Genomic DNA, 21721 nt, shown 5'->3' with positions numbered 1-21721 from the left:
CAGTGAGTGCACGTCTGTAACTGGTTTGAGGACACTCCATTTCATTAAAGGTACAAGTTCTTGCATTTCCCCTCATGTTAAGACAAGGCATATTTCTAGCTTTCAGTACACAGGTACGTTGAAAAGATCCAGAATAACACTATACTGGAATCCTCCTAGTTGCCCAGGAAACGCCAAGACATGTGTGTGCTTATACCTCCTAGAGTCAGGCTATTTTAATGGCATCCCTGCCCTGGTTTCTATTTGTATGAATCAGTTCCTTCTCAAGAGGATTTTGTGAGTACACACTCATCTCTTGCCATCCTTCCTGTCATAGAATTTTTTTTCAAATAAAGATAGTGTGTTCAAGTAATAGTAAAATGCTACATGAAGAAAAAAGGAACAACTTGACAATCATGATATTGCTTGGCTGTTCAAAACTACACTAAGAAATCTAAGATGTTAGAAATCAAAAAGGTGGTTGCCTGTAAGAGGGAGAGACTCAAGCGCCCTTCTGGAAGGGAACTTTGTTGAGTGACAAAAATGTTCTATAAGTTGATTAAATTTCTGGGTACACGGGTGTGAAAACATTTGACAAAATTCCCACAACTGTACATTAAAAATCGGTGCATTCTCTGCATGTAAAGATTACCTGAGTAAAAATAAACTACTCTCAGCAACTTCTAAAAGTTGTGCTGTAGAGAACTTGAAGCTCTTACGCCAAGTTATAAAGTCACAAAGTGGGCAAATGTGTTAGCCCCGCTGCAGCTTGATGCAAATGCTGCCTCTCTGTGAGCTTACCTGACTCCCCAGGCCGACTCAGGCTGCCCCCTCAGTGCCATCACTACAAATTGTGCAAATTTCTACTACTACAGCACTTATCTGACAGTGCTGCTGGGTGTGTTTGTATGTCTGCTCCTTGTGGGGCATGCCTCCATCTGGAGGTCCAGGAAAGAGGCTCAGAAGGTGGCAAAGCCCAGCAAGTGTCCAGTACAGAGTAAGCACGTAAAAGGCAATTTCTGGGTAACACATGGACTGAATGCAAGTCCCCATGAGGGACAGCATTAATCAGAAGGCAGGAAGAGAGTGCCATGACTCAGGAGCAGGGCTGGAACAGAAGAGAAAATGTTAGGTAAACAGGCAAGTACACACGGCTACTCAGATGAAGGCATATCTTGTAGCTAGCTGGTCCTGACCAAGCAACTAACTGCGCAAGCAATGAACTCAGCTTTAGACCCTGAAGCAAGTTTCTGCTGGGAGAAGAAATAAGTTCTGGTCCTTAAAACCCTATTTTTAAGTTTTGTTAAAGCTGTAGCCTTCAGATTATACTTCCATTCAACAAGCACTTACCAGGAACCATGCCAAATCCCTGAAATAAAGATATTATTCCGGGGGCGCCTGGGTGGCTCCATCAGTAAGCAACTGACTTCGGCTTGGGTCATGATCTCACAGTTCGTGCATTCAAGCCCTGTGTCAGACTCTGTGTCTCCCTCTTTCTGCCCCTCCCCCGCTCGCACTCTATATCTCTCTCAAAAATAAACATAAAAAAAAAAAAGATATTGTTCCTTCCCTCAGCTTATAATCTAATATGGAAAAAATGGATAGAATTATAGCATGAGTGCAAAAAGAGAGATCTACACGAGGATAGAGGGGAGGAAGGAATGGGTGCAGTACAGGTGTGGTAGTTGAGAAAAGGCCCCACATAAAGGCTAGTTTTCGCCCAAGCATAGAGGACTGAAGAGGAGTAATGGGTATCAGGCACACAAAGACGAGACTAACTGGCTCCTTTGACCTTCTCCTTCCTTTTTAAACAAGGAATAAGGCATATTCCACACATGATAACCTAGAGGTGAGAAAACAGCTTCCTGTGTGTGGGCAAACTCAAGCAAAGATTAGGAACAACAATTGCTTTTTGGTAAGCATGTCACTTAACCAACACAGCCACCATGGGAGGTCAAGGAAGAAAACAGAGACCTAGTGGGTTTAATTAAGCAGCAGAACCAGGACTTGAACCATGATTTGTTCCCAAACCAGTGAGGGTTTTTTCTTTTCTTTCTTTTTTTTTTTTTTTTTTTTTCCAATTTCATTGAGATATAATTGACACAAAGTTCAGTATAAGTTAAAAAGTGTAACACATAATGACTTCACATACATATATTGTAAAATGCTTGCCACAGGAAGTTACAATATAGTTACAAAAATAGTTTTTTCCTTGTGATGAGAAATTTTAGGATCTATATTCTCCTAGCAATTTTCAAATATACCATACAGCAGTGTTAACCATAGTCCTCAGGAATTGGATGAAGTGGTCAAAAAGTATGAATTTCCAATTGTAAGACAAATAAGTACTGGGTATGTAGTGTACAAAACAGTGCTCTTACGGGGCACCTGGGTGGCTCAGTCGATTGAGCGTCCGACTTTGGCTCAGGTCACGATCTCGCAGTTCAAGAGTTCAAGCCCTGCCTCGGGCTCAGTACTGACAGCTCAAAGCCTGGAGCCTGCTTCAGATTCTGTATCTCCCTCTCTCTCTCCGCCCTTCCCCAACATATGCGCGCTCTCTCTCTCTCTTCTCTCTCTCTCTCAAAAATAAATAAATGCTCAAAAAAATTTTCAAAACAGTGCTCTTAATATCTATGCCACCTGGCACCTAGGCAAACAGTTACGGAGAAAAGATTAAAAAAAATAGATATATAGGCAGAGATGAGATTGTAAACAGCTGTAAATGTTATGGTATGCTTCACAGTGTGAAGATGTGAAGGTGACAGACTTTAAAATCTTGGGGCGCCTGGGTGGCCAGCCAGTTAAGCATCTGACTCTTGATTTCAGCTCAGGTCATGATCTCAAGTCAACAGGGAGCCTGCTTGGGATTCTCTCTTTCCTCTCTCTCTGCCCCTCCCCCTGCTGGTACATTCTCTATCTCTGTCTCTGGCTCGCTCTCTCAAATATAAATAAACACTTTTTAAAAATAAAAAATCAGAAAAAAATAAGTGAAATCTATTCAGGACTCCCCAGAAAAGAAGGAACTAACAAAATCAGTTTTTTATTTTGAAAAAATAATTTTGGCTACAACAGCTAGTATAAGAATTGCTTCTTAACAATTAAATTTTTTAAAAATTTTTAAATGTTTATTTATTTTTGAGAGAGAGAGAGAAATAGCATGAGTGGGGGAGAGGCAGAGACAGAGACACACACAGAATCTGAAGCAGACTCCAGGCTCTGAGCTGTCAGCAGAGCCGGAAGCGGGACTCGAACTCACAAACTGTGAAATCATGATCTGAGCCGAAGTCGGACACCCAACTGACTGAGCCACCCAGGCGCCCCCAACATTTAAATTTTTAAATAAATTTTTACCATCATAGTATTTCCAGGTTTAATACTGTTCCTTGAAATTATACGAAATAACCAAAAATTCTTCTATGAATTTAGGGACATTTTCAAGTGAATGTTTACATCATTCTACATACATTTGCAAAGCAACAGTACAAATCCATGAAACCTTCAGTTAGTCCATAGATAACACTGGTGTGCACTGAGGACACATATATCCCAAGCAAACCCTTTCAAACCAGATCACTCGTTGGGAACCACTAGCAGAAAGGATGCAGTTTACAGAGAAAGAGGGAAACCACTTAGAAAGATTTGGAGGTGCATGGAGAAACAGACTAATTGGATGTAACTGAGGAAGGAGTTATATTCTGGTGCCAGGTCTGGCAATGAGCTCAACTTGGCATCCTTAGGTCCTTCTACAGGATGATGGTGATACTGAAAGAATCAAACTCCGAGATAACAGGAAGCCCAGGTAAGCAAGGAGGTGGTAAATTAAGTTAGTCTGTTCTCCAGCCATGAAAATTACTACCGTATATAAACTTCAACCTAAAGAGCAACATTAACCCACAGAATGGAAACTGGCCACCAACCAATGCAATGAGTGATATATCCAGTTTTCAATCTCATTGGTATTTTGTCTGTTCACTACAAAGACTTTTTAATGTCCCAAAACAGAGAGACAGAGGCAACTATTAGGTGTAGAAAATTAGAAGGTGTTCCAGAAAAAGTTTAAAATTAGAGGGTCTGGACAGCACTTTCTACTTCATCACCTACTCCATGACCTTGCTGGAATTAAACTTCCTCTCTGCCTTTGCCTTTAAACTACTATGTTATTTGGTTTTAAACCAGTGTTTAATCATAAACCAGCTCTGCTACATTATTAATATTCCAAACAGCATTTCCAACCAGATAATAATCCAACATCATTATGCTGGATTAAAGAGTGCACATTCCTACATTTGCTTTAAATTGAAATGTTAAACTAGCCCCCCAAAAATACATACACTCTTAACCATTTAAGCACAATTTAAAATAGCCATAAAATTTTAATTGGTAGAATAACAATCACTGGCCCTTACCCCACCCTTTCACCTTCCCCTCTCAAAATAAAATAAATACAACTTTAACTCTGGTTGTGGGAAATAATGTATTAGCTATCACAAAAGAATGGAAATGACAAAGAACATACTAACATGGACACTGGCCATCACTCAAAATTTTACAAGGTTATTGGAGTTCCTCCACCTTGGGTTAGTCAAAGCTGCAGCTGAGAATAAAGGCAGCAAAGTATACCATATAATACATATATGTTTATATATATGAATAACCCACATATGCCTCAATATATGTCGAGAAAAGTACGGTAGAGAAAATGGAGCAGGAACAAGAACATTAGCATGCAAAAGAAAGACTTACACCATAATCTTCTTCACTTTCCAAAATATGTTATAAGATACACTTTGGAATCGATATTTTATCTTTAAATTAGGGGTTCTCAGAATTAAGAGGCGATTGTGGCAACAAAGGAGTCATCCATTCTGCTTCTTTTGGCAAGAACAATGTTTTAAAATATGTGCTTAAGTTGTAAAGGCAAAGCTAAGGAGACAAACAAATTTGGACACTAACTGGAGAAATAAAATAAACCTAACAGTAGGCACACTGCTGTCACTCTGAATGCCCAGAGCATGCCCAAAGTGTACATGAATATGTAAAGCGTTCACATATCTTCAATGAGCATACTGCCTTGCTCCCAGTGGCAGGAGGGAAAAAAAAATGACTTGAATGTTAATTTCATTAACTATATTATAATGATATGGCAAAGCCTTTAGAAAAATTGTCTCTTGGGGCGCCTGGGTGGCTCAGTCGGTTGAGCGTCCAACTTCGGCTTCAGTCATCATCTCACAGCCTGTGGGTTCAAGCCCTGCATCGGGCTCTGTGCTGACAGCTCAGAGCCTGGAATCTGCCTCGGATTCTGTGTCTCCCTCTCTCTCTGCTCCTCCCCCACTTGCAGTCTGTCTGTCTCTCAAAAGCAAATAAACATTTAAAAAAAAAAAAAAAAAAGGTAGACTGGTCCTCATTACTTTTATCAGTGGCAGATCGTTCCCTATTTCAGAGATGACAGCAGCTATGGGTTGTTTCTTTTTTATGAGCTTGTTATTTTCTAGAGTTTTGTTCATTTAGTTGTTTTTTTTTTATACTCCGTTTTTTTTTAATGGATTTCAAAAATGACTATACTTATATAGCTTATTGGGATTGTTTTGGGTCCTACCATGTATTACTTACTTTTGACCCTTATTTACTGATGGCAAGGTAAGCTCTGCTCTTGGACTTGAAGAGACAGGCCTTCTTTGAATGTGTTGGTAGTAGGAAGCAAAACAGTCATGGGTGGTATTGGAAATGATTTTGGACAAAAGAAGACCAATAGGTTTGGGGTGCCTGGGTGGCTCAGTGGGTTAAACGTCCGACTTCAGCTCAGGTCATGATCTCACCGTCTATGAGTCGAGCCCCACGTTGGGCTCTGTGCGGACAGCTCAGAGCCTGGAGCCGGCTTCGGATTCTGTGTCTCCCTCTCTCTCTGCCCCTCCCCCACTCGCGCACGCTCTCTCTCACTCACTCTCTCAAAAATAAATAAACACTAAAAAAAATGTAAAGAAAAATGGTCTCTCTGCTAAAGATGAAAAAAACGCGTTTAGAGGGGACGTTTCAGAGTGGGAAGGTGAGCACATATACCCTGCGCTATGATATCTTTTACTGCAACACACGTCCCTAGAGTTTGTTAGATGCAAATTTCTCACAGAAAGCCTACACCGTCATGAGCAAGCTAAAGCAAACAAGGAATTTTTTAGACTTCAAAACTCTGTATACTAAACGAGGAAAGTGGGAAATCATCCATATTCATAGATTTCCTGAAGCAAATACAGAGCACGCAGATACAAACACCGCATAGGCATCACGTATGACCAAAAGTGTCCCCATAGTTCTTCCCTTCTCTCTCCCTCCGGCCCTAACACTCAAAATCAAAAAGGCAACTTTAATTTCTTTTCTAAAATTATGAAGAACAAATCCTACTAATGGAAAATTACCTTTGGATGCCCTGGTCTTTCAAAGTTTATGAATGAGGGAAGTCATTTCTCTTAACTGCACTGCTGGAATTTTCCCACTCTCATTTCAATTCAAAATACACTGTTTATTCTTCTCTCAACCTCTGCATACCCTCCCCTCACACCTTCCCCCCACCCCAACCTTCTAAATCACCTTCAGACTAGCTCAAAGTTTCAGTCCAAAAAAGGACATCAACAGCTGATTTCTTGACCCCCCTACTCACATTTCACATTCCTTTATTTACTGTTAGAAATGGAACACTGAAAGTTTATTCTCTTCTTTCCCCCCATATATACATTTGTTTTCTTAAGGACAAATTAATTCTTCTTAAACATTGTGTGCTTTGGGAATTCCTAAATATGCTGGTCCCCCCCCCCCCCCCCGCTGGAATAACCTTTAAACCTAATCTGCATTTTTAAATACCTTGAATAAGCCAGCACGTGGGATCTATAACTCCTAAATAACTGCAAGGCTGGTGTAGGCAACAATTTTCTAACAAGCGGTTGTTCCTGGCTCACATCTGTTCTGAAGACTGCCTTAGCATCATTTAAAAAGTCATCTTTTTCATCCAGCAGAATAGCGGGTACAACAAGTCCTGGTGTTAACTTTTTTACAAGATAAGTGCAACCTTAGGCGTTGACGAAGAAACCTCCTAGAGACCATCTCCATTTCGACGGGGGGGGGGGGGGGGGGGGGGGGGAGGGAATGGAAGATATTGTCCCTAAGGCACAACCGGGGTCAGTGAGTGACCCCAGGAGATCTTAGTCTCATCAACGCCAGACTTTGAATAAGTAAAAGCCTTGACTCCAGATGCCGTGCGCGAGAAAATATCTCTCCGGATGCGACTTTAGCGTCCAACCTCCTCCACTCACCCTCCCACACCACACACACGAAATACCCTGCGCAGGTAAGTGTCGGGCATCCCCACTGTAACCACCGCAAAGAACCGCTCCGGAGGACGCGGGGCCAACTCTGCCCCTGTGCTGACGTGGTCTGGCTCACAAGGATGCGCGGTCCCCGAACCCAAGAGGGCGAACGCTCGGCTCTGCACTGAGCCCTGGCAGAGGAGCTCTGGGGAAGCCAGCGAGGCCGTCGTGGGGAGGGCAGCACTAAGCTCAGCTGGACGTTAAAAGATCAGAGAAGCAGGACTTGCAAAGTCCCCCAAACTGCAAAGCCAACCAGCTGCCACGCGCCGGCGCAGGTCCCGGGAGGAGGCTGGGGCGCAGATCGGCGGGAGCGGCCTCGAGGCCGCAAACTCGTGCGGAAAATGGTAAAGGCACTCACCTCCACCCATCTCTGGGCCTCGGCGAACGCCAGGGCGCAGTCGGCCCCGGCCTCCTCCATCCCTTCCAGGACTAGGGTAAGAGGGAGAGAGAGAGACGCGGTGAGTGCACGGAGGGGCGGGGGGTCCCGCGCGCGTCTGGCCCCGGCGCCCGGCCTCTGCTCAAGCTGCGAGGCTCCCGGGTTCTCTTTCCCTTTGTTGCGCTCTGCAGTTCGCTGAAGTTTCGAACCCACGAGAACCTGAAGACGTGGCTTCCTCTCAACTCCTGAAAACAACCCTGGGGCTCCGGGCAGCCGGACAGGGCGCGGGAGGTGGACGGGGGACTAGAGGCGGCGCGTCTCACCAGCCGGGCAACTGTTTGGACTTCAAAAGTCGCAGCGCCGCAGCCGCCGCCCTCCCCGGAATGGCCCCGCCCCAGCCCACCCCGCCGCCCACCGCGAGCCGCAGAGTCGCCGCTTCCGTCCGCCCCCCCTGCGGCTCCCCGGGGCTCCCGGCCGCAGCCGCCTTTGTGGTCAGACTGTCTGGGCCAGGGGATGCCACCGGCCGCCAGGAGGCCGTGGCCAAGGCCACGCTCCCGCTCCCGCGCTGCCCGCCCAGACTGCGGCTCCGCCCCGAGGGACGGCGCCCCCACGCCCGCATCCTTCCAGCCTCTGCCCGCCTGGCCGCCTTCCATGTCCCGGGGCCCCGGTAAGAGGCGTCCCCTCGGCTTTCGGCCGCCCGGCCCGCCTGACATACCAGAAATAGCTGCACACAATTGCACCTTTCCGGGCCAAGAAACTTCCCCGGTGGAGGAGCGCGGCCCTCCGCGACGCGCAGCCGCCCAGCCCGCCGCCCTCACCTGCGGCCGGAGCCCGCCGTCCCGCTGCGCGCAGCCCCGCAGCCAGGTGCGCGGCCTTCTCCGCCCCCTTGTGCCGCCCGGGCCCTCCTGGCGGCAGGTGGGGGTAGTGGCCCGAGCGCGTGCCGCCCATTTCCCCCCACACTAAGCCGGCCCCGCTCCTCCCCGCTTCCAGGTGGGTGAGGTGGAAGGGACCTGGATCGCGTCGCAAAGGATGCGAGCGGGTGGCCACCTGAGTTTCTCCCGCGCTCACCCCGAGCGTCGGTCTGTAGGGTGACAGGTTATTCAGTGGCCGCAGCGGTCCTGGGTAGGTCCGGGGCTGGAGGCTCAGAGGCTCAAGGCTTACGTGAGGTCTCTCTTCACACGAAAGTCAGGTCTTCGGAAAGGAATGTGTTCGTTGGTCTACTCTCCCTGGGACCTCGCTTGAAACTCCTGAAACCCTGTTTAGGCCACATGTTGATGGCGTCACCTTTGGAGGAAGATAAAGATCGGTTATTACTCCCGTAAAGTAAATAACCCCTTACTTTCGTTTTTCCGGTTGATTGATGTCGTTTTTCATCATAAAGAGTAAACAAGTACGGAGCAGGGAGACTAGTATAATGAAAAGCTAAAACCTAACGCCTATAGTTAACAATCGTTTGCATTTTGCCTTATTTGCTTATCACCTTCATTTCCTGCTTAAAGATAGATATTATTGTACTTCACCCCAAAATAGTACAATATGAATCTCTTTTTTTAAAGGACACTTGTCTACAAAATCTTATTACCATTTTCACCTCTAACCAAAGCTAACAATTACCCAGTGTCGATTTATACCCAATCCGGACTCAAATTCCCCCACTGATCCCAAAATGTCTTTTACAGCTGTCTTAGAACAGAATCCAAACAATGACCACACGTTGCATTTGGTTACATCTTTTTTTAACCTAGAATAGCTTCCTCTTTCAATGCCCCCAACCCGCTTTTTTATTTTTTATTACTGAATTTTTTTAAGTTTTTATTTTAATTCCAGTTAAATTCCAGTTAACATACAATGTTATATTAGTTTCAGGTATACAGTGTGGTGATTCAACACTTCCATACATCACCCTGTGCTCATCAGGACAAGTGCCCTCCTTAATCCCCAGCACCTATTTAACCCATCCCCACACACCCCTCCCCTCTCATAACCATCAGTTTTCTGTATTGAAGAGTCTGTTTCTTGATTTGCCTCTCTCTCGTTCATTCTTTCCCCCTTTGCTTGTATGTTTCTCAAATTCCTGCTTTTTTTTAAGAATGGCATTGTCTTGTTAGACAGACTCCTATGTACTTCTAGTCCAGGAGAAGGACAGACGTTCCCCAAGCTTCATAAGAGTTATTGTTACTACAGTTACTATGTACATATACTACACTGTTTAAAGCTACTGCTCTGTAACTTGACCTAAAGCTATGGGGGTAACAGCCCAGGTTGGTAAGAAGCACATAGACACGAATATGAATGACTGAAGTTACCAAATCACCAGACACGCTGAGCTTCAATTTCCTCGTCTGAAAATTGTGCTGATAATTACTCCTTCAAAGTAAATAAGGTTGTGAAAATTAAATAGGATGGTGTATGTAAAAGCCTAGGGCACTGCTTGGCATAGGAGGACACTAAATAAATAATGGTTATTTCCCATTAGTCTCTCTAACAGTAGTGTGTCAAATATGGATTTTTTCCTTATAAATGGGGATTTCATTTATTTGCTCAAGTATTCCCATTGCCAATTTGGTTTCAAATCAGCTCAGGCAGCAGCCATTTCTGTCTCTTTAATGATGCAAATTTGCAAGTCAGAAAACCCAAATCCAAATCTTTGCCTTCTATCAGGCATGAGAGAGAGTGTTTTAACCTTCTGGAAAGATTGAATCAGCCCTATAAAGAAAAGTAACCTACCTTAGGAGTTTACAATTAAATTCACAACAATAAAACATCAGAAATATTACTCATTTTCCAGGAGAATTGGAGATACTTTCATTATTTAAAAACAGTACAACCGTCATGTGTTATATGTTACCAATGAACTGTTGGTGGGAGAAAGTGGTACAATCTTTCTGGAAGGTAATTGGGCAATAAATATTAAAAAGTTTTTTAACTCTCCGTGCTCTGTTGCAGCAATTTCACTTCTGGGAATTTATCCTAAGGATACGAAGGAAGATCTATGTGCAAAATGAGCATGTGTGGTGGACACAGATACACTAGCCAAACCTCCCTTTAGAGGAGGACTGTGGTCAGCAGCCAGCCTGCATCTGCCAGCTCCTTGAGATCGGCCTTAGCTGCAGACCTCTTCTGAGGTCATGGTCCTCCCAGAGTGGCTCTCATCTGGTGATTGAGTGACTGTACTAAGAAAAGCTCAGTCATCTCCACCTAAATGAGTTGAGTCCCTCTGATAGGTGCTTCCCATAAACATGAGGCCAGTGTCACAGTTCAGCTTCTCCCTTGCTCTTTCCTCTTCATTGCACAGGGGTCAATCGCTAATAAATACCTGCTCTTCCAATGCCATTTCTGGAGGACTAAACCATTTGATGGCAAGAAGCGTTCATTAAAAATGAAAATCCCAAAACAATCTAAGCCAACAACAACAGGGACAGTGGAGTAAATCACGTTTCTTCCATACAGTGAGATATTACACAGTCATTAAAAATGTAAAGGGGGAGGGGGCACCTGGGTGGCTCAGTCAGTTCAGGGTACAACTCTTGATTTCGGTTCAGGTCATGATCTCACGGTTTGTGAGTTTAAGCCCCACATTGGGCTCTGCACTGACTGTGCAGAGCCTGCTTGGAATTCGCGCTCTCCCCTCTCTCTCTGCCCCAACCACACTTGCTGTCTCTGGCTCTGTCTGTGTCTCTCTGTCTCTGTCTCTCTCTCTCTTTCTCAAAATAAACTTAAAAAAAAATGTAAAAGGCTTGGGCACCTGGGTAGCTCAGTAGGTTGAGTGTTGGACTCTTGGTTTTGGCTCAGGCCATGATCTCACGGCTTTGTGAGTTCGAGCCCTGCCTCTGGCTCTGTGCTGATAGCACAGAACCTGCTTGGGATTCTCTCTCTCTCTCTCTCTCTCTCTCTCTCTCTTCCCCTCCTCCTCTCACGCTGTCTCTGTCTCTCTCAAAATAAGTAAATAAACTTTTTAAAAATGTAAAAGGCAGGGCACTTGGGTGGCTCAGTCCACTAAGTGTCTGACTTCAGCTCAAGTCATGATCTCACGGTCAGCGGGTTTGAGCCCCGTGTCGGGCTCTGTGCTGACAGCTCAGAGCCTGGAGCCTGCTTCGGATTCTGTGCCTCCCTCTATCTCTGTCCATCCCCCACTCACATTGTGTCTCTCTGTGTCTCTCAAAAGTGAATAAACGTTAAAAAAAATTTTTTTTTTAATGTAAAAGCCTATTCCGTGACACAGGGGGATGTTTAAAGGTATATAGTGAAGTGGGTAAAATAGCAATGTATAAAGCACCCTAATTTGTGATTATATTTTTAAAATGCTTATTTTCTCACATAGAACAAACTAGAAAAAAACTCCACTTAAATTTTAATGCCAGCTATTTTTAAATGAAGATATGGTACTTCTCTCTCTTTTACAATTTTTTTTTTTAGCAAGAGACATATATGTTACTTTTATAAACGAGAAAGGAGACGTCCAAATATCTTTTTTTACTATCTCATCCCACAAACTTCAGCTTCCTCCTGCCTTCTCTGACTTGGTAAATAGTACCATGCCTAAAATTTGGGAACTGTGCTGGACTTCTTGTCTCTCACCCCCATGTCTACCCCAATACCACTCCTTTCCATTTATTTCTTAAATATCTCTCCAATTGGCCCCTCTTCTCCATCCCCATTTCCAGTACCTTAGGTCTGGCCCTCATTAGCTCTCAGCTAGATTTCACAAATCATATGACCTTTCTAAAATGTAAATCTTACCACACTACCAAAACATCCCACCTCCCTTTACTCCTTCAATGACTCCCAGTTGCCTTCAAGGGACATTTGATGATTTCTAGAACATTAAGTGGCATCCGTCAGAATTTGCGCCTGCCCACATATCTAACCACCTGTTTGGACCCATATTTCTCCCCTTGTGGGAAATGTGCTTCTCTCTCTCCTTGCCTGGCTTTCTCCTCCTTATTCTACCAGACTCAATTCAGGTCTCTTGCATCTCAGTTTTAAAACATCTTTGCAGATCATCCTGGGCTAGGTTAGTTATCTCTTCTTTATGTAGTCTTTGCCCCTTTCATGAAGTATTATATTTCTATTGTCTATTTTTCTCATTGAACCATGAGCAATAGGAGTGTGTGACACACATCTGGTGTTCAACAACTGTTTATTGATCGACATGTATGTGGGTGTGGGTGTGTGGGTGTGTATATGTATATGTGTGTGTGTGTATATCTATCTATCTATATAGATAGATAGATAGATATACACACACACATACATATACATATATACACATATATATAATTAATATACTATCACTTTTTTTAATGTTTGTTTCCTTTTGAGAGAGAGAGAGCATGAGCAGGGGAGGGGCAGAGAAAGAGGGAGACACAGAATCCAAAGCAGGCTCCAGGCTCTGAGCTGTCAGCACAGAGCCCGACATGGCACTTAAACTCACGAGCAGTGAGATCATGACCTGAGCCGAAGTTGGACACTTAACCGACTGAGCCACCCAGGTGCCTCAATATACTATCACTCTTTTTTTTTTTTTTAATTTTTTTTTTTCAATTTTTTTTTAATTTAATTTTTTTTTGGGACAGAGAGAGACAGAGCATGAACGGGGGAGGGGCAGAGAGAGAGGGAGACACAGAATCGGAAACAGGCTCCAGGCTCTGAGCCATCAGCCCAGAGCCTGACGCGGGGCTCGAACTCACAGACCGCGAGATCTTCACCTGGCTGAAGTCGGACGCTTAACCGACTGCGCCACCCAGGCGCCCCAATATACTATCACTCTTAATGCACAGAAAAAATAAAACATTGAGAGCAGAGTAGAAAGTACTGCTGATTACTGCAGCTAATACAAGAATTTCTTTACAGCAGGGTTTCTAGACAGAAGTACAATTAATGCCTTGGGCTAGATAATTCTTTACTATGGGGAATTGTCCTGTGCATTGTAGGATGTTTAGCAGCATCGCCAGTCTCTAACCACTAGGTACTGGGAGCATCCCTGAAAATTCAACAACCAAAAATGTCTCCAGGGATTGCCAGATGTCCCCTCAGTTGAGAACCAGATCACCTCAGGTGAGAACCACTGCTATACAGGAGGTGACTGGCTTTGATAGCTGATGCTTTGGCACTATGAAGTGTAACTCCAGCCCAGGTTTCTTGAAACAAGTGGTAGGGGTAGAGAAGAGATAGGGTGAACCATAGGAAAAAGGCTATTCTGTGTTCTAATGGGGGAAGGGGCAAGAGAGAACTGGACTGAATGGTGCCTGGGGCAAAGACTCTAAGAGGAAAGGGATCTGGTGACTGAAAGGTCTGCGAGAAGAGACAGGCACAGTGGAAATGCTTCTAATAAAAGAACTGAATTTATACTGTGGTTGGTTATGGTTCAAAAAGTACTAGCCCTTATGAGTTCCAAGATAGCCCACATCTGGATTGTATGTATATTTCTCATGCTTATAGAATATCTTTATTAACAGGAAGATTCACCTCTACAAGGTAGATAAACATATATATAAAATATATGGAAAAAATGTATGTATATGAATGTATTTCAAAACATAACATATTTTATAAAATATTTCAATATATTTCATAAATATATAAATACATTCCATTATATAAAACATGAAAATTGTTCCTGTTTACAGACAATATGGTCTTGCACAGAGAAAATTCCAAAGACTCCACCAAAAAACTTAAAACTAATGAATGATTTCAGTAAAATTGCCACAGAATACAAAATCAACATACAAAAATCAGTTGCATTTCTACATACTAACAACAAACTATCTGAAAAAGAAATAAAGAACAACATTTATAACATCTTCAAAAAGTAAAATAAAGTACTTAAATAATAAATTTAACAAAGAAGGTGAAAGATCTGTACCCTGAAAATTACAAGACATTTATGAAGGAAATCAAAGACACAAATTAAATGGAAAAATATTTGTATTAATGGGTTGGAAGAATTAATATTGTGAAAATGTCCATAGTACCCAAAGCCATCTATGGGTTCAGTACAATCCCTATCAAGAGCATTCATTGGGGAGGATATTCTCTTCAATAAATGGTGTTAGGAAAATTGGGTAGTCATGCACAAAAGAATGAAATTGGACCCCTATTTTTCACCATTTACAAAAGTTAACCCAAAATGGATTGTGATACCTGAAACTATAAAACTACCAAAGGAAAACATAGAAAAACTCCTTGACATGAGGATTAGCAATGATTTTTTGGATATGACACTAAGCACAAGCAACAAAAGCAAAAATAAAGAAGTGGTTCTACATCAAATTAAACGCTCCTGCACAACAATGGAAACAATCAACAAAATGAGAAGACAACCTACATAATGGGAAAAAAATATTTGCAACCGCCTATCGGATAAGGAGTTAATATCAGTTTTATATATATATATATATATATATATATATATATATATATATATATATTCCATATAATTCAAAGGCAAAATAGAGAAAGAAAGAAAGAAAGGAAGAAAGGAAGAAAGAAAGAAAGAAAGAAAGAAAGAAAGAAAGAAAGAAAGAAAGAAAGAAAGAAAGAAAGAAAGAAAAAATATGACTTGAAAATGGGCAGAGGATGGGGCATCTGGGTGGCTCAGTCAGTTAAGCGTCCGACTTCTGCTCAGGTCATGATCACATGGCTTGTGAATTTGAGCCCAGCATCGGATCTGTGTTGACAGCTCAGAGTCTGGAGCCTGCTTCAGATTCTCTTTGTCCCTCTCTCTCTGCCCTTCCCTGGCTCATGCTCTGTCTCTCTGTCTCTCAAAAATAAACAAACATTAAAAAAAAATTAAAAAACAAAAAAAGAAAAGAAAATGGGCAGAGGACCTGAATAGACATTTTTTCCAAAGAAGATATACAAATGGCCAACAGGTACAAGAAAAGATGCTCATCACTAATCATTAGAGAAATGCAAATCAAAACCACAATGACGTGTCACCCTACACCTGTCAGAATGGCTAGTATCAAAAAGACAAAAAAATAACAAGTGTTGGCAAGGATGTGGGGGAAAGGGAGCACTTGTGCACTGTGGTGGCAATGTGTATTGGTGCAGCCACTGTGAAAATCAGTATGGAGTTTCCTCAGAAAATTACAAATAAAACTGTATGAGCCAGTAGTTCTACTTCTGGGTATATATCCAAAGGAAACATAATCACTAAATCTGCAACCCCATGTTCATTGCAGCATTATTCACAATAGCCAAGTCATGGAAACAACCCAAGTATCCATCAATAGATGAAAAATCTAAACACACGCTTGCACACACATGCACATACAAAATGAAATATTCAGCCATAAAAAAAAAAAAAAAAGAATAAGGAAATCCTGCCTTTTGGGACGACATGGATGGACCTTGAGGGTATTATGCTAAGGAAAATAAGTCAGACAGAGAAAGACAAATACTGTATATTCTTACCTAGATGTGGAGTCTAAAGAAACCAAACCCATAGAATAGAGACAAGAATGGTGGTTGCCAAGGGCTTGGGGGGGGTGGGGGGTGGGAGGTGGGGCATAGAATGAGCAGATTTGGTCGAAAGGTACAAACTTCCCAGGTATAAGATGAATAAATTCTAGGATGTTAAGGCACAGTATGGGGACTATAGTTAACAATACTGTATTATACACTTGAAAGTTACTAACAGTAAATCTTAAGTGTTATTACCACAATAAAAAGAAAAAAAATGTTAATTTTGTGAAGTGATGGAGGTGTTAACCTTATTGTAATCATTTCACAACTATGTGTCTATCAAATCATCATGTTGTGCACGCTAAACTTACGTAATGTTGTATGGCAGTTATATCTCAAAACTGGAGGGGCGCCTGGGTGGCTTGGTGGGTTAAGCATCCAACTTCGGCTCGGGTCATGATCTCACGGTCCGTGAGTTCGAGCCCCGCGTCGGGCTCTGTGCTGATAGCTCAGAGCCTGGAGCCTGTTTCAGATTCTGTGTCTCCCTCTCTCTCTGCCCCTCCCCTGTTCATGCTCTGTCTCTCTCTATCTCAAAAATAAATAAACGTTAAAGATTAAAAAAAAAAAAACTGGAAAAAATAAAGTTCATGTAAACAAAAAGTACACACATATATAATGATAAAGTCCCAATTGTCCCACCTTTACCCACAAAAATATATCCTATAGTGTTAGTAATTAGAAGATTATGATGTCAGTACTTACATAATGACATTCAGACAAGTAGGTTCGATTCTGTACTTGGAATTGGAAACTAAAGAAAAAAAGAAGATGACATGTTACAGATAATAGATAAGAAATAAAGACAAGGCAGAGGTGCCTGAGTGGCTCAGTCGGCTAAGCGTCCAACTTCGGCTCAGATCATGATCAAATGGTTCATGGGTTCGAGCCCCGCATCCGGCTCTGTGTTGACAGCTCAGAGCCTGGAGCCTGCTTCAGATTCTGTGTCTCACTCTCTCTCTGCTCCTCCCCCACTCACGCTCAGTCTCCATCTCAAAAATAAATGAACATTTTTTAAAAATTAAAAAAAAAAAAAGGAAGAAATGAAGATAAGGTGGGGGTGGGCGGGGGGAAGTTGGGGGGAGGCAGGGTGGAGATAGAGATGTGCCAGGAGGCAGAAGGGGAAAATCAAGGTAAACCCATATTTGATCATTCCCCCTAAAATGTAGACAAACCTTGAGGAGGCTTTCAGTACAGCCTTAGGATGAGATGAGGGCTCTGCCCAATGGATGAAGGCAAGGGTCCTACACTTGTCTTCTGAATCTGCTGGATGGTTAACTGAGAAGAGACACATGAGAAGCCCTTGGTCCTTATCAACGTTCCCCTGTGTTCACAGACCTCTCATCGAGAGGTGGATGGAGATGGTAACTTTGCTCCATGCGACCAAGCCCATAACATGAAGAACAGTTGATTATTTTTTTTCCTACTGTAAAGATCTTAAGGGCTTGAAGTTTGGGGGCGGGGGGGGGGGGGCGGGGAGAGTTGTTGGGGGTTTTTTGGTTTGTTTGTTTTAACATGTAGAACAGTTTCCTATCATTGAACTCAAATTATTTAACATAAAATCTAGGACTTTTTGTTGTTGTTAAGGTCCTGCATCCTCATTCTAGCCAGAATTGCAAAACCACACTATAATTCTCTGAGTGATAGCAGCGAGATCAAAAGAACTTACCCTAGAATTAGCTTTAAAATAAACTATTGGGGCTTCTGGGAAAGGAGAAAATGTGTGTTTACTACACTTCTCTTCTGGAAGCCCAGTAAGATGAGTAAAATAAACTGTATTTTCCTTAAAAGGATATCTTTAATAACTAGCATCAGATAAAAATTGTGAAGTCCAGATTTCCTTAAAACATATTTATTTTTTTCTTTGTGTTTTTATGTTTTGGTAGAAAAGATTTTCCTGGCCTCTCATTAAGTTTACTAAAAAAAGAGGGGTGCCTAGGTGGCTCTGTTGGTTGAGCATCAGACTTTGGCTCAGGTAATGATCTCGCAGTCTGTGAGTTCAAGCCCCACATAGAGCTCTGTGCTGAAAGCTCTGAGCCTGGAGCCTGACTCTGATTCTGTGTCTCCCTCTCTCTGACCATCCCCTGCTCACGCTCTGTCTCTCAAAAATAAACATTGAACAAATTTACTAAAAAAGAGCAACAGCCATACTACCTGTTCAAATTGTTCTGCTAAAAAGCCAGGGGGAAAAAATTAAGCATGGTGTTTACTATATTATTAATACTTTAGAATTGTAATAACCATTGTTTACATTTTGATATTGAACCGACAGAAGAAACAGCTCATCTGTTACAGGAAACTTAATTTTATATAATTATAGGAAATAATTTTTTAATAACCCTTTCATTCTCCCTATTGTATGAGAACTGGCTGGGTACTGATAATATATTAGCTGCAAAAACGAAAGGATTTGGGGAGCTGAGTGGCTTAAGCGTCTGACTCTGGACTTTGGCTCAGGGCATGATCTGCCAGTTTGTGAGTTGGAGCCCTGTGTTGGGCTCTGTGCTGACAGCAAGGAGCCTGCTTGGGATTCTCTGTCTCCTTCTCTCTCTGCCCCTGCCCCCCTTGTGCGCGGTCTCTCTCTCTCTCTCTCAAAAATAAATAAACTTAAAAAAAAAAAAAAAAAGGAAAGGAAAGGATTCAAAAACCACAAAATAAACTGGCTTGGGAAACGAGACCCAAGTTGGGCTCCTAGGCTTACCACTTGTACTTAGGCCTCAGTCGTAAGACGACAGATTTATAACAAAGCTCATTCTTACTTTCATGCGATGTAAAGAAACTACAAACAGCAATGAAAAGAAGCCTTTGACTGTTCTTCAGAGTTCCAGTATGGCCATGAAATCTGTCTGTGCTGACACAGGTCTGATGCTCCCTCAAGGATTAGAAATAATCACAGAAGAGGCCAGCCTTGCACTCAGCTCCATCAGAAGCTTCCATAGAGTGGGGCACCTGAGTGGCTCAGTTGGTTAAGCATCCGACTCTTGCTTTCAGCTCATACTCACTGTTTGTGAGTATGAGCCCCACATTGGGCTCTGCACTGACAGCTGTGGGGCCTGCTTGGGATTCTCTGTCTCTGTCTCTTTCTCAAATAAATAAATAAATAAACATTAAAAAAAGAAGAAGAAGCAGGAGGAGCAGCTTCCATACGAAATGAGGTAAAGGAGTTCCCTTGAAGGTGGACCTCAGTTTAGAATGCTCCTGAGAATCAGCAATGAAAGCAGGTGGCCTCTGAGATAAATCATCCAAGTCCCCTGGAGGAATGCTCCATCCATGAGTCTATGATAAATTTCTCTGGTCGCTGTGGACAGAAATAGACCAGTCAGGCCAAACTATTTCAATCCTATATAACTCAATTAAAAAATAAAAACAAAAACATGACATTGGGGCTTTCTCAGGACAGAGAAAGAAGACAATTATCTACTCCATTTCTGCTTACCGAGACAATAAATTAGACTTTGATATGGATCAAGGCTACACACACATGTATACACACACATGCACACTCCTCCACAGATTACACACACATATATCTTCTTCTGCTGGTTCTTTGAATAATGAGACGTAGTGATTAGGGCCATATGGCTTTGTTACTTTAGGAAGTATTATAATGGACTGTATTTTATTCTTGCAGAGATAGGCCTCCAGGCACGATCTAGATAAATAGAAGAATATGAGGAGAAAGGCCTAAAACTTTGCTGTGTATAATATAGAGGGCTGTTTGTTGTAGACAGGAAAAATTCTTTGCAAGATATATTGGCAATGTAAAATTAACCTTTTGTTTTAATCTGTACAACAAAATAAATTTACAGTACTATTTCATGCCAGAAAAATTATTTGCCAAAGAGGTGCTTTGTTCATTAAGCCCTCGTGGCCAGGGAAAAATTTATTGTATACTAAACCAAAAGAGCAGGATTTGTTTTTGACCTGTTTTTAATTGACATATCCAGCTAAAACCATGAAGAGAAGATAAACTCTTCTCCCACATAACTAGATTTTTCAGAATCAGACATTAGTAGTGTCTATGTTTATTGTCCTATCAGTTGAATAGATCTAATGTCAGGTTAGGACTGTGACCATAAATCAACATGTCACCTGCCTTAAGTATCCATTTCTAGTTTGGTTCCTTCGAAAGGAGTCTTTGGGCTTATAATTCTTAAAACTCTTAAAAGCATGGCTAGAGTGGGAGCATCAATTATGAAGGTAGTAGTTACAGACAATTACCAGATTTAGAAAAAGGAGAAAAACTTTTCAAAGCTAAGTCCAGAAGGATCTTAATAACACTGGGCCCACAAATCTAAACTAAAACTGGCTTTGAGTAGCTTGGTTGACATTTCTGCATGCCCTTAACACCTTGTATGGGATGGCACCTTACAAACTACAATATGCTTTATGCTACCTTAATATCTTCCACCACCCAGACATACTCTGCCAGTGCAAGAGATCAATAATGATTGTATAAAATTTTTAGGAGGGGGCTAAATATTTGCAGTATTCTTGCTACTGGCAATGAAAGTTCAGATTGAATATGCCTGGGGATAGTCTGCAAAATGGACAACTTTATCTCAATTGTAGTATTTACTTCCTAACCTCCTTCTGACTTCCTTTTTTCTATCTGCACGTGTTCTGGAAGAAAGCCAAATGGAGACATACCTTCGAGCTTTCAAAGCAACAATATAGAAGGAGTCAAAGAACTATTACCTTCCATGATGCTGACTCCCTCCATGGGTTATAGCCAACCCACATGTAGCCGGACGTAGGCATTGACCAGTTGCCTCCAAATTTCCAGTGCTCAGAGGTCTGTCCTCAGCATAAGAAGTCCAACTGTAAAAAATGGAAATATTGAATATCCGAATTTTCTTAACAGCTGTTGTAATAAAAATTAAAATAGGTTTTGTCACAACCATATATATATTGAACTTATCTGACCTTGTTTTGTCATTCTAGCACCATGTTGGAATTCATCAAAATTCAAATAGCTTATAAACGAAGCATGAACAGTAATACTAACTTGAAATGTTGAATTAATTACTCAGGGTGATTTAGATTCTGTAAACATAGCTGTCAAAAAGAAAAACAGCATTCTTGGCCCTCCAGAGTAAAAGATTCAGATAAAAATGTTTTCCTAATGAGCAGTATGCTCTGGTATAGTATTATTACAGGAAAGACCAAAATTCCAATCGTCCTTGCTAAATTGCATGTTTGCTAACTTCAGCTATTTTGAGATTTTTTTTAAAGTTAAACCGTTTCTGAGTTACAGAAGAAGTATGCACAGTTCCCTTGTGCCTGGAAACGAAATGTTATCTATTCATTCCATCTTATTTAAATTCTTTAGAAAATTAGGTGAGTCTGATGATTCATGAAACGAACTTTAAAATTATGTTCAGTATAGCTTGTTGCACTCTTGGGGGTGATTATGATAATAATAGCTATCATTTTTGAGCGCCGGCTTTTATGTACTAGATTTATAATTCTCACAAAAGACCCACATCAGTCATTTATCTAATGTGTTCATTTGCCCAAGACCACACAGAGACAGAAGAAC

At 42.0% G+C, this 21721-nt stretch overlaps 1 protein-coding gene across 33 annotated transcripts in view; it reads right to left on the bottom strand.

Moving 5' to 3' along the window:
• The window catches only part of LMO7 (LIM domain 7), a 196359-nt gene extending 187376 nt beyond the window's left edge, over positions 1 to 8983 (bottom strand). For 21 of the 33 annotated variants that reach the window (XM_045479005.1, XM_045479031.1, XM_045478985.1 and 18 more), the window contains exon 1: positions 7693 to 7895. In XM_045479005.1, the coding sequence (XP_045334961.1) occupies positions 7693 to 7752 (60 nt within the window). In that variant the 5' untranslated portion in view covers positions 7753 to 7895. Of the gene's footprint in view, positions 1 to 7692; positions 8042 to 8125; positions 8223 to 8425; positions 8460 to 8528; positions 8595 to 8778 lie in introns of those variants that run through there. The other 12 variants (XM_045478971.1, XM_045479183.1, XM_045479239.1 and 9 more) reach the window with 8 other exon arrangements.
• Positions 8984 to 21721: the final 12738 nt, after the last annotated feature.

The sequence above is a fragment of the Leopardus geoffroyi genome, chromosome A1 (assembly GCF_018350155.1).
Source record: "Leopardus geoffroyi isolate Oge1 chromosome A1, O.geoffroyi_Oge1_pat1.0, whole genome shotgun sequence".
Taxonomy (NCBI): domain Eukaryota; kingdom Metazoa; phylum Chordata; class Mammalia; order Carnivora; family Felidae; genus Leopardus; species Leopardus geoffroyi.
This window is presented reverse-complemented; position numbering and strand designations above follow the sequence as displayed.